Raw genomic sequence first — 12281 nt, forward strand, 5'->3', positions numbered from 1 at the left:
CAGGGTCTAAGTCCATAGGAGTTTTGCCTGGATAAGGAATGGAGGTACAATGTGGCATAAAAACATGATATAGCCTTTCCTCCTCAAAATAGCATAGCTCATGCATTTTTACTACTAATCAGATCAAACGTGGATTCAATACATACATAGCCAAAGTTCTGTGCTCCTCTTGGCACTCCAGCAACCAACTCTGAAAAGATAAATAATTAATTAGTGAATACATTGTTTTAGCTGATTGGAGCACCGTCACTTAAATTCTGCTACCATACAGCCCCTATTATTTGAGAGTATGCTCCCTATTAGCTGTCTCAAAGACCTCTGTAACTGATATTACATTTTTAAATTTATATAATGTGTCTATCAGCTTCTCTAGATATATGCTCGGAGCTCAGCGAATATCAGCTAGACAGGGTCAGGCCTGGCCAATATTTGGCCAAGACCTCTAATGAACACTGGAGGAAGTGGTGTTGCTAATTCAGTAGGTGGTGCTGTCTGCTGCTCTGAGTCAATCCTTAACCATACTATTAGGGAACTGTGCTGCTTGAGGCATAGGTCAGATTCCATAAAACCAAGGTCTTCACCATTTGAGACCAATTAAAATCTGAAGTCACAAGGTGGGCAACAATAACCTCAGAGTTGAAGCCAAATTCTAATTTGGGTAATGACATTGTGCCGAGCTACAAAACATTTTCTCTGTAATTGCAGTTGAAAATTCTTCCTCACTGATTCTCCTAAACTTGTAGGGCTTGTTGCTGTCCTCTGTTAGTTGCTGATCCATTTTATCCTAGAGGCAGCTGAGTTTTATGCTGGTGAAGAATCCATTATAGATATGTAGCTTGTAAATAATTGGATTAAATTTGTAATGTGTGTGTAATCTTCTGGATGAAATTGCCATCTACATGCAAATTGCTATCAAAATAGCCCACTGTAGAATTTATTTGATCCAAGAAAGAGCCTTCACTTCTAAAGAAGCTCATGCATTATTCTCTTTCAGGCATTTTTGTTCATGTGCCTTTAAGCCCTTCCTTATTCAAGGGATCAGTTCCTTATTTCATTTGCCTGTATAATGTTTTCTCTCTTTCTAAGTATAGATTTTTAATATTAAAAGTTCAACCCTGATCAGCTCTGCTCTGAAATGTAAGATTCAAGGAGAGGAGGGAGTATAGGGATCCTCTTCCCACTACACAAGCGGTAACTCAAGAACAGAACAGAACACATTGGATTAGGAGGAGGGACAGTTAACAAACTGTCTCATGCACCATGTCCTCAAGGGACATGGTCTATAGCTTTTAGGAAACGTCCAAGATCCCAAGTAAATAATGCTTCTCTCAGAAGCACCTGGAGTTAGCTGGCAGATGTGGCCTTAGAGTGCTATCCCCCAGCTCTACCTGTGTAATCTCATCCTAGGCAGAAACATACCTCTGGCTGGGGCTGCATAGGTTTTGGCTACTGCAGCTCTGCTTTCCCTTGCTGTACCATCCCAGGGAAAGATTTGCCCCCAAGTACATTGGGTAGAGATACATTATCCCATGCTTTAATATTTTAAATGTTTAAGACCTATTTTCCCATTTAGAGAACAGGAATAGATAAATAGACATGTGCACAGTCATATGCTTTGCATTTTGACTTGCTTCTTACCTTGTTCAAGGTCTCCAGTAAATTCCCCAGCAGCCACTGAGTATCCTGTTTTAAGAATAAATGACAAGCATGAAACCTGACAAATCATTTACTTCCAAAGACACATGCTTCTGGAAGGACAACCAGATTTGTCCTCTGTTTCAATAATCTCTGTAAAAACTTTATAAACTAGTATATCTAAGACTGGGAGCAGGAGAGGGGAAGGAAAATCATTTATCAAGTTATTATGACTACCTTCATCATAAGTCTCAAAAGTACAATAATTCTACAGGCCTAAATCATTAGGAAACACGTTGCTATTTAATTGCATCCCAAAATCAGCTGTTAAGCATTAATACTTTATAATTCACGTGAAAATATAAGCTGCAAATGCTACATCTTTTGTGATAATACCTTTTTTATTATATTCCTTTTTTGCCACTATGATGCATAATCACACAATTGTATCTATTATATGTAGGATCAGATTTCCAAAGCTATTTAGGCATCTAAAGATGCCAATAAGTGCCCTAAAAAGGACATAAGGTTAAGCACCTAATGCCCATTGACTGAGTAAGGGCCCATGACTGCAAAGCCAAATACGAAGCATATGTGAGAGGACATGTATCACTGCCTTCAAACGTCACTGCATCATTTCTACAATAATTGAAAAGACAGCAACATTTGTTACATGCAGAGTTATGCGCATATTACACACAATTCCTGGAGAGAAGGAGCCACCAGCTATCTTTTAAAACATGTACTCAAAGAGATCTAGGTTTCTCTATGTACAGATTACTCCTGTTTATTGGCAATCCTATTATCCGAACCCCTTACTCAACCCCCAGCGTGAGATGCATGTCCTCTGCAGCCTGTATTTCATGCTGAGGGCCAAGGAAGGGATTTGGATAATGCAGAGATTCGGATAATAGAACAGAGAGCCCTGGCCAGGGCTGTAAGGAGGAGAACGAGCCCCTGGCCACAGGGAAGGCCTCCCTGCTGCTGAATGATGCCTGTGGCCATGCAGGGAGCCCTCCGCAGCCCCACTGTCATGGGAGGGAGGGAGTGGGGCAGAGCAGAGATCCTCAGCCAGGACTGCAAGGAGGACGACGACTCTGGCCGCGGTGGAAGCCATCCTGCTGCTGAATGGCTCCTGCCCTCTCAGTGATCTGAATAAAATCCATGTTCTCCATGCTAGCTGGAAAATCAGGAATGTACTGTATCACCTTAGGGCCCACTACTGCTCTCACCGAAGTCAATTATAGTTTGTCCTTAACTTCAACGAGAGCAGAATTGTGCCCTTAGAAATTACTGTACTAAAGCATTACAAAAAAAGAAGTTTCTTTTCCCTCTCTTAACAGTCGAAATAGTCCCTAATTACAGTAAACTAAATCATTTCCCTTTGACTGAAAAAAGGTGCAAACAGGAAAAATTAGCATGCTTGCTTAAGTACATTAAAACCCATGTATAAATATAGCATCCTAGTTAGCTAGCCATTTAGGATCTGATTCTGTGAACACTTAATCCTGTGTTTAACTTTAAGCATGTCAGTTGTCCCATTAAAGTAATTAGCAAATTACTGAATGGGATTCCTTACTCCTGTGCTTAAAGTCAAGCACGTGTGTAAGTGTTTACTGGGTTGGGGCCTTCATAATCTAGGATATGCTTTCTCATTCAGATTAGTCCAGTGCCTCTAGATTGTACATCTTACCCAGGTAATTGTCATCATATATAGGTGGTGCCACTCCAGTTTGCTTTTCTCTTGTCAATTTCCTTAGAATATCCTTGAATGAATAGTCCGTAATGATATCTGCAATACTGGTGGTGATTACTTGTCCTGTATTCAAATAATTTCATAGAGTAAATGAATTCAGAGAAGAGCCAATACCCTAAAATGTAGGGTTATCTACAGTTTTTAAGATTTAAGATTAAATGTAGGTTCAAGACACTGTCTACTCAATTCATCACTAACTGTCCCATTGCCAAAACAATGCATTGCCAGACTGCTGCCGTAGAGAAGAGCAGTGCATAGCCACTGCTATTAGGAAAATCCTTCCCCACTGCCACTCTGGGAGCTTCCTGGGAATATTTAAACCAAATGCATTTCTACATCATTCAGAAATGAGAAGACAATATGGAACACAATACAGTATTATCCATAACTAACACAACTCCATTCCATTTCAAAGTGCTGGCCCAGACCTTCCAAGTCCTACATAGGCCTAGATCATGCTCTTGCAGTGACAGCCTGTCCATAACAGCTATAATTCAATGGGATCCTATAGCCCAAGGGCAGTGCATTCTCATTGGAGAGTTCAGAGATATGGATTCTATCTCATCAGAAGTCAAAATGAGTCAGAATCTTTCTCCTTCAGTGACACAATGCAAAACCCATTACACAGGTCCACCACAACACTGGAGCTGCTGAATGGCTTGACAATGTCTTCCTGGTAGGCAGACACCAAGAATGAGCCTTATCGTAACAATGGTTAAATCAAGGGAGGGGCAAAAATGTTCTGCCCTTACCTATATCAATGCAGGTCTCATCTATACATGTGGCACCATGATACCACAATGATTAGATGGGTTATTAGAAATGTCTGGACAGAAATCAGTCTAAAAATCCCAAACTGTAACTTATGCTATGAAAATGCCACACACAGTGTAATCTCTCTGTTGCACAATTGACACTTCAATTCCAGATGAAAATAAAGTTACGTTTTTCCATTAAGAGGCAAAATGTTCCGAAATGTCAACAGTAAAACATTTACCTCATTTCACCTACTATAGAATCCATGGCCTGATTCTGATCTCATTCTTTTTTAAAAAAAACACACAAGAGTCACTACATTGACTTCAGAGCAGTTATTCTGATTTACACATATATAAGAGACATCAGACTCAAACCGATGACCTTACATCTAGAAAATAACAGGAATTCAGGATGAACTTTCTCCTGACACCTGGCCTTTACTTTTTGTTTTAAGTTAACTGAGTGAGTGAACATACCTTGCCAGTAAAAACTCCCAGGTCCTCCTACTATAAGGTCCCCATTCTACAAAAACAAGAAGAAATGAACAATATTAAATTATGATCGATAACATGCAGAGGAAAAGCAATTAGTATAATTATATCTAAACATCTGTACTGTTTTATTTAAACAGCAAAAGGAAAATCAGGGTCATGATACAGGATATAGGCCCCGATGCAGGAAAGCACTTCTTTACGTACTTCTTTAAGTACATGCTTTAATCCACCCTTTTCCAGGGAAGCGGTTGAGTATGAGATTAACTTTAAAATCAAGACACATGCTTAAGTGTCTTTCCTGAATAGGGATGCTTTCCTGAATCATCAGGGCCATAATCTGTTTGGCATCTTCAGAATAACATTTTTCAAAGACTGCTTTGTTTCTTTGTAAACAAAAGATGAAGATAACACAAAAGAGATCAGTGACGCCCGAAGTATCCAAAGCAATGCTTTACAGACCAATATGGCTATAGCCACCTTGTCGCCATCCCTTCACAACAGGCTAATTGGGTGAAAAGAATAACATGAATGTAAAATGGATAACAAAGTGTCTCAGAAACACAATCTACAGTTATTGTGATTAGACACACATGTGAAGCCCTGGTGGTCTAGTAGCGGTACAGACCCACTAGCTACAAAGTTTATTCCTAGGGTCCATAGTATTGTTACTAGGTAGCATAGGGGAATGCACTGGACACACTTTCAAAGCACTTTTTCCCCCCAGAAGAAACCAATTTTATTGAATTATTAGCCTGTTGTTGAAAGAATCCGCCTATAAATTGCTTGGATTTAAAACAAAACAAACCAAACAAACAAACATATACCACTCAAGGGCTGATGCCCAGTACTTTCTAAAAATCAGGCCCTGGTGAGTGACTCAAATTGGACACACAAAAATGGAGGCACCCCATAGGCTGGGGCACCAGTGCCCCCCTTTGGTTAAACAGGATGTTGCACAGCATCTGCCCAGATCAGCAGGGCAGCCAGCCACCCTGCTTCTCTGAATCTCTATAGTCCTATTCTGGAGAAAAGGACGTTAATTTCTGTCCAATGGGGGTGTACAGACCAGCCCTTATGTTTGACAGGGGTAATCAGACCCTTGCCATCAATAGGCCTGGAACCCCCTTTGGTTCTTAAGTCCCTGTTAAGGGGTCAGTAGGGGAATCCAGGCTCAACCACTCCACTGGGTTCCAGTTCAGATCCCTTAACCCAGGCAGGCAGAATCCTGCTATACCCTGAGCTCCTTCCTGCCTCCTTGGTTCTGTAGGCTTCTGCAGCCTGTGGCTCTGGCTGTCCCTTCTCTGGGTCATTGTCACTCTGAGGCAGCTTCTCACCCGTTTGCTGGCAGCTCCTTCTTTCTTGGGTCTGCTGGCTCCTCTGGCAGCCACCTCACCCCTCTGCTTTTCAGCTCTTTTATTCAACCAGCTGCTCTGAAGCTGCCAATCAGCACTAATGGGTAGTTCCTTCATTAACCCCTTGGTTGCCAGGCCTGCCTAAGGTCTATGCACCCCATGACACAACCAAAATCACTAATCACTTCTGAAGGTTGGGATGGCCAGAGCAACAGTAATGCCATAGCTAGGGTGACCAGATGTCCCGATTTTATAGGGACAGTTCCGATTTTTGGGCATTTATCTTATATAGACTGCTATTACCCTCCTCCCACCCCCGTCCCGATTTTTCACATTTGCTGTCCAGTCACCCTAGGTATAGCACAGGCTGGGATGGATTCAGGAGAAGTCAATGGAAGTGCATCTGACAAGTAAAAAGTTATCTGCAGCAGCTTTTATCTATTTTTGAAATTAAACTGGGACGTTTCAAGTCTGTAAAACTTTTGAGAAATTACAGCTGTGAGGGGTTGCTCCCCCTACCCCAGGATGCCACCTGATGTACTGGGGTTTAACTGAGCCTCTCCTGCTCAACCAGCCTGGGTTCCCTCTTCCTGCTTTGCTGAATTAGGCTCTCTGGCCTCTTGCAGCACACACACACAAGTAGGGTCACACCCCGCTGCAGACACAGACTGAAGTCAGCTCTGTGTGTAAGGGCTCCCCCAGAACTCATGTGCCCACCCCTTTTGGAAGACAAACACAAAATAATTCTGGTTTGCACTGTATAGAAATATGTGTACAGCACAAGCTCATAAAATTCACCCTCTTCCTCAATGAGAAGAGAGATATACACTTCTTGCCTCCACCAGTTAGAAATTGCATAAACTGGGTTTAATAATAAACAAATTTTATTAACTACAAAAGGTAGATTTTAAGTGGTTAAAAGGATAGGAAAAAGAACAAAGCAGATTACTAAGCAAATGAAACAAAACAGCAAACTAAGCTTTACACACTAGATAGGTAGGATACAAATTAGCAAATTCTCACCCTGAGTGATAAACAGGCTGGCAGATTCTTAAGGCACAAGTTGTCTTGGCTTTCCCAGGTTTTCATACACAAAAACCTGATTTAGTTGGTGTTGGTCCTGCTTTGAGCAGGGGGTGGGACTAGGTGACCTCCTGAGGTCTCTTCCAACCCTAATCTCCTATGATTCTATGACCATCACTTCTTACAGTTCAGTCTTTGTTCCTCAGGTGTTTTCAGGTGTGTTGTTCTAGGGAGAGTGAGGACCTCTCATGTTGTCATTGTTCCTCATTTATATCTTCCCCCCACTTGCTGGAAAGTTTTTTGCTGTGACCTGGGTCAAACAGTTCCCACTGTATAGAGCTATCTGACCTGGGTCAAACAGTTCCTATTGTGTAGAGATATCTCTGCGAGGTTTTTATTGCACACAGTTCCTGGGGTAATCCTTACGTTTGTGTGCATTCCTTCAATAAGTCCCTAGCATTGTCTGGCCTCATCCAATGTAGCATGTTGAAATACAGAGACATGGTCAATATTCCCAGCTTCAGATACAAAAATGATACATGCCTACAAATTAGATAAACACATTTAGTACATCGTAACCTTTCCAATGATACCTTACATGAGCCATCTTGCAGAAAGTATATCTCAGTTATGTCATATCCATATCATAAGCATATTTCCATAAAAATATGGAGTATAATGTCACAGCAGCAACTTCATGAAAAATGTTACTCAAAACAAGAAGTGGATGAATTTCCAATCGGGGGACTGGAATAGATGAAGGAAGAGGTCAATGGGGATACGTCAGCATAACATTTCATCCAAGGAGTTAAAAAGTAGACTCTTACCTTGTAAAAATCTAAGCTGAAGCCTGCTTGACAGAAACCTTGTCCTTCAGGATCTGCATTGCCTGCATTATCAAAATATGTATATTTATTGATCTCATAATGCCTGAGTAGAACTTACTTATTGCCATAGGAGAGGGTTCAGAGAAGAGCCTCAAGAATGATTAAAGGATTGGAAAACATGCCTTATAGTGAAAGTTACAAAGAGCTCTCTCTATTTAGTTTAACAAAGAGAAGGTGAAGGGGTGTCTTGGTCACAATCTGTGCATGCCTATATATGGAACAGAAGTTTGATAATAGGGGCTCGTCAGTTAGCTGACAAAGATATAACAAGATCCAATGGCTGGAAGTTGAAACTAGTCAATTTCAGACTAAAAATAAGGTGTAATTTTTTAACAGAGAACCACTGGAACCACTTAGCAAGGGTCATGGGGGAGTCTCCATAACTGGCCATTTTAAAATCAAGTTTGGATGTTTTTCTAGAAGACATGCTCTAAACAGGAATTAATTTGAGGCAGTCTTATGGCCTGTAATACAGGAGGCCAGATCAAATTATCACATTGGCCCCTTCTGGCTTTATAATCTCTGAATTGCCATACACTACATCACTATAAGATTTCCCAAGGAGAAATAATTAGTACCCAGATTTACTTGCAACAACAAAAAGAAAAAATATATACTGTGTTGAATTATTGTATTACAGGTTTCCGCTGTGGGTACATATTTTATTAAATATTGTAGTACTGGCTTATCTCCATAATTCAAAGTGATAGTGCACATCCAACTCCTGTATCAGTACTATAGTTTGTTTTAGTAGGAAGAAAATTTCAGTGAAAGAAGAAGGAAGAAAATATAAAAGCATTTATATGATTTTATTTTAATTTTTATTTTGGAGAAATATGTTTTAATGCAGTGGTTCTCAAGAGGGGGTCTGTTGCTCCCTGGGGGTCTGCGAACCCTTTCAGGTGGGGGCACAGTTAAAACCCAGAGCCCGAGCCCCAGCACCTCCCATGAGGCTGAAGCCCCGATCTGAGGCGCCCCATGCGGGACAGACGCCAGGAGCAGCAGGGCTGAATTCCAGACCTCAAGCCCCGGTACTCCAAGAGGGCAGAAGCCCCGAGCCCATGGGCAGAGTTGGGGGGACATGTGGGTGTTGCCCCCACAAAAAAAAGCTACAATGCAAGAGCAGGGCAATCCCGTGGCAGCTCCACACACACACACACCCTGCCACCTCCTTCTCTCCCCGCCCCCTGGCCAGGTCAGAGGCAAGAAGCAAGAGCCAGGCAGTGCAGGACAGCTGCTGCTCTGGCTGGTGTCATGGAGTAGGCAGCTGTGGAATTCCCTTGTCTCCTGCTGCTGCTGGTGCAGGGGGTTGAAGGTGCTTCTCAGCTCCCAGCCCCCTTTGCTCTCGCAGCTGGTAAGAGCTGCTTGGGTGGGAGAACCCAGCTCTGTGGCTGGAAGAGCCCTCAGGGAACAGGGACTGCAGGGGAGCCCTCCCGGAACACAGACTCTAACTACCCCTCTCCCTTCACCCTGCCCGCACACAGCCCCTAGCTGCCCTCCTCCCTGCCCCAAGCTACCCCCTCTCTCTGCACCCTGAGCTACTCCCTGCCCGCACACAGCCCCTAACTATCCCTCTCTCTGCACCCTGAGCTACCCCCTGCCCGCACACAGCCCCTAGCTGCCCCCTCTCTGCACCCTGAGCTACCCCCTGCCCGCACACAGCCCCTAACTATCCCTCTCTCTGCACCCCGAGCTACCCCCTGCCCGCACACAGCCCCTAGCTGCCCCCTCTCTGCACCCTGCTCTACCCCCTGCCCGCACACAGCCCCTAACTATCCCTCTCTCTGCACCCCGAGCTTCCCCCAGCCCGCACACAGCCCCTAGCTGCCCCCTCTCTGCACCCTGAGCTACCCCCTGCCCGCACACAGCCCCTAGCTGCCCCTCTCTCTGCACCCTGAGCTACCCCCTGCCCGCACACAGCCCCTAGCTGCCCCCTCTCTGCCCCAAGCTACCCCCTCTCTCTGCACCCTGAGCTACTCCCTGCCCGCACACAGCCCCTAGCTGCCCCCTCTCTGCACCCTGAGCTACCCCCTGCCCGCACACAGCCCCTAACTATCCCTCTCTCTGCACCCTGAGCTACCCCCTGCCCGCACACAGCCCCTAGCTGCCCCCTCTCTGCACCCTAAGCTACCCCCTGCCCGCACACAGCCCCTAACTATCCCTCTCTCTGCACCCTGAGCTTCCCCCCTGCCCACACACAGCCCCTAACTATCCCTCTCTGCACCCTGAGCTACCCCCTGCCTGCACACAGCCCCTAGCTGCCCCCTCTCTGCACCCTGAGCTACCCCCTGCCCGCACACAGCCCCTAGCTGCCCCCTCTCTGCACCCTGAGTTACCCCCTGCCCGCACACAGCCCCTAACTGCCCCCTCCCTGCACTCACCTTTGAGTTATAATTTTTGGTTGTGCCCCACCCCCCACATCCCAGACAGGCAAGTGAGTCAGGGGATGGAGGTGGCGCTCCCTCCCCAGACCCAGCCATGCAGAGCTGGCTCAACCCCCACTGGCCCCTGCTCACTCAAAATAGAAGTCAAAGTACAGCTATGTGCAAGGGCCCTTCCCCGCACCTGGCCCAGAGCTGCAAGTCTCCCCCTCTCCCGCTGGGCCCTGGAGTTTTTAATAGCATGTTGTGGGGGCCTCAGAAAGAAAAAAGGAGAACCCCTGTTTGAATGTATTTACGGGCAGCAGAATCACAACAGCACACAAAACGTTCTAGGGATCCAGTCTGACAGGATCTGGTGCTGGTAGTAAGGCTGTGAGCTTATGCAGTTATTGTCTTAAGGAGGTGGTCTTGTTTTGCTTAGTTACATTTAGCAGCTTTCTAGAATTTTTGTGAAAAAATATACCATGTAATTAAATAAACCCCACAGCCTTGAGGCAAAAGGTACAAAACCACCTAAGGAGGAAAAGAAATTATATGGGACTCTATGTAATGAACAAATCAGGGCCCTCTGCAGAGCCATGAGATTGGTGCCAAATGATGATATCTTGAAAAATGATATTTACTACTTGGGACATTCTTCTCTCACTGCCTAGCCAGGGTCTCTGGCCACAATCAATAGGCATCCTGTCCGAACCAGTGTGGGTAACCGAAAATGAGTGGCTTAGCGAGGAGTCATAGAATTGCTGCAAGAGCTTGATTTGCCATAAATACAAAAATAAGGGTCTCTTAGGAAGTTTGAAACTTTTGGATAAATAGTGACTTGGAGAGTGGGTCAATCTGGGTGTATTCAAAGGAGCCCACCCTGCAGGAGGTCCTGGCTATCTATACAACCCTGAGGGACATACAGGTAATTCATAAAGCCAAGCTTTTTGAGAGACTGGATTTGGGGTTAAACCAGTATTGAACTGTAATATAATTCTGCATTTTCATGTATATTTGCTGAGTCTTCTTTCTTAGTTCTATCACCATGAAGCAATAGACTTGGAATAGAGTAACCTGCTACGGTTGCCCAATATCTGTTGGAGGGAGGGAAGAAGAATGTGGCGATCTTTTCTCCTTCCTCAAACCCTTAAAGAGGACCTTCCCTATGAACGCCAGGCACCTGGGGATGTGCAGGTTCAGGGGGCTACAACTGGGCAGCAAGTAAGAATGGCCATTGGAACAGTCCCTCCACATGGCATCATCCCTGAGCAAAGCCAAAGTGACACACCAGCAAGAACTAGCGCAGAGCTTGTGAACATTATTTTCCCATAGATTCAGCTTCTCACTCTGTGGTGTCATCTCTCCCCTCGTTGGAGGTTTGGGTGTAAGGGCTAGGCCATGAGAGGAAGGCTTGGTAATGCAGCTCTCTCTGGAGCAACTCTGCAGTGGAGAACCTAGTGGGTAATGCTGAGGGGTTGGCCCTACATGCAGATATCCCAGTTGCCTTTGTATGTGCTGAGTTCCATGGGATTTTCTTGCAGATCTTAGGAAGAATCACGGGGCTGCTTGGTTGCACACATCTCAGGGCTATACAGAGGTTTGGGGGCAAAATCTAAAACTGAGTCCCCCCACCACCTTTCCAACAAAATTACCATGGATTCAAAAGAGGCCCCAGAGGGTGGTGGATGGGGCTGAAGCATGAATCTGCCCCACACTCACCCAGCTGTGGTAACTTCAGTCCAATGGGACTAGGCTCAGCACCCCACTCTGCGCACTGTGATCTAGTCATGACAAAGGGATGGCCAGGCCAAACTTGAATGGTGCTGCCACCCCATGCACCAGGTCACAACACTCAGAATGGGGGGTCTGGGGAAAACTGCCCTTTTGGTCCCTCTGCCTCGGGTGGCCCTGCAGGCAAACCTCACAGCTGGCACGATGTTATCTCGAGAACTCCACAAGAAGGAACTTGGCAAATTTCACTATCGTAGCTCTTCAAAGGAGGGAGCAGGTCT

General features: G+C 45.0%; 1 protein-coding gene across 2 annotated transcripts in view; it reads right to left on the bottom strand.

Moving 5' to 3' along the window:
• Positions 1 to 12281, bottom strand: part of ITGA8 (integrin subunit alpha 8) — a 175718-nt gene that overhangs the window by 134021 nt on the left and 29416 nt on the right. For both annotated transcript variants that reach the window (XM_045004723.1, XM_045004722.1), the window contains exons 5-9: positions 7847 to 7908; positions 4627 to 4672; positions 3329 to 3454; positions 1639 to 1683; positions 147 to 190 (exon numbers count right to left, since the gene is read on the bottom strand). In XM_045004723.1, the coding sequence (XP_044860658.1) occupies positions 147 to 190; positions 1639 to 1683; positions 3329 to 3454; positions 4627 to 4672; positions 7847 to 7908 (323 nt within the window). The remainder of the gene's footprint in view (positions 1 to 146; positions 191 to 1638; positions 1684 to 3328; positions 3455 to 4626; positions 4673 to 7846; positions 7909 to 12281) is intronic.

Source organism: Mauremys mutica, chromosome 2, assembly GCF_020497125.1.
Source record: "Mauremys mutica isolate MM-2020 ecotype Southern chromosome 2, ASM2049712v1, whole genome shotgun sequence".
Classification (NCBI taxonomy): domain Eukaryota; kingdom Metazoa; phylum Chordata; order Testudines; family Geoemydidae; genus Mauremys; species Mauremys mutica.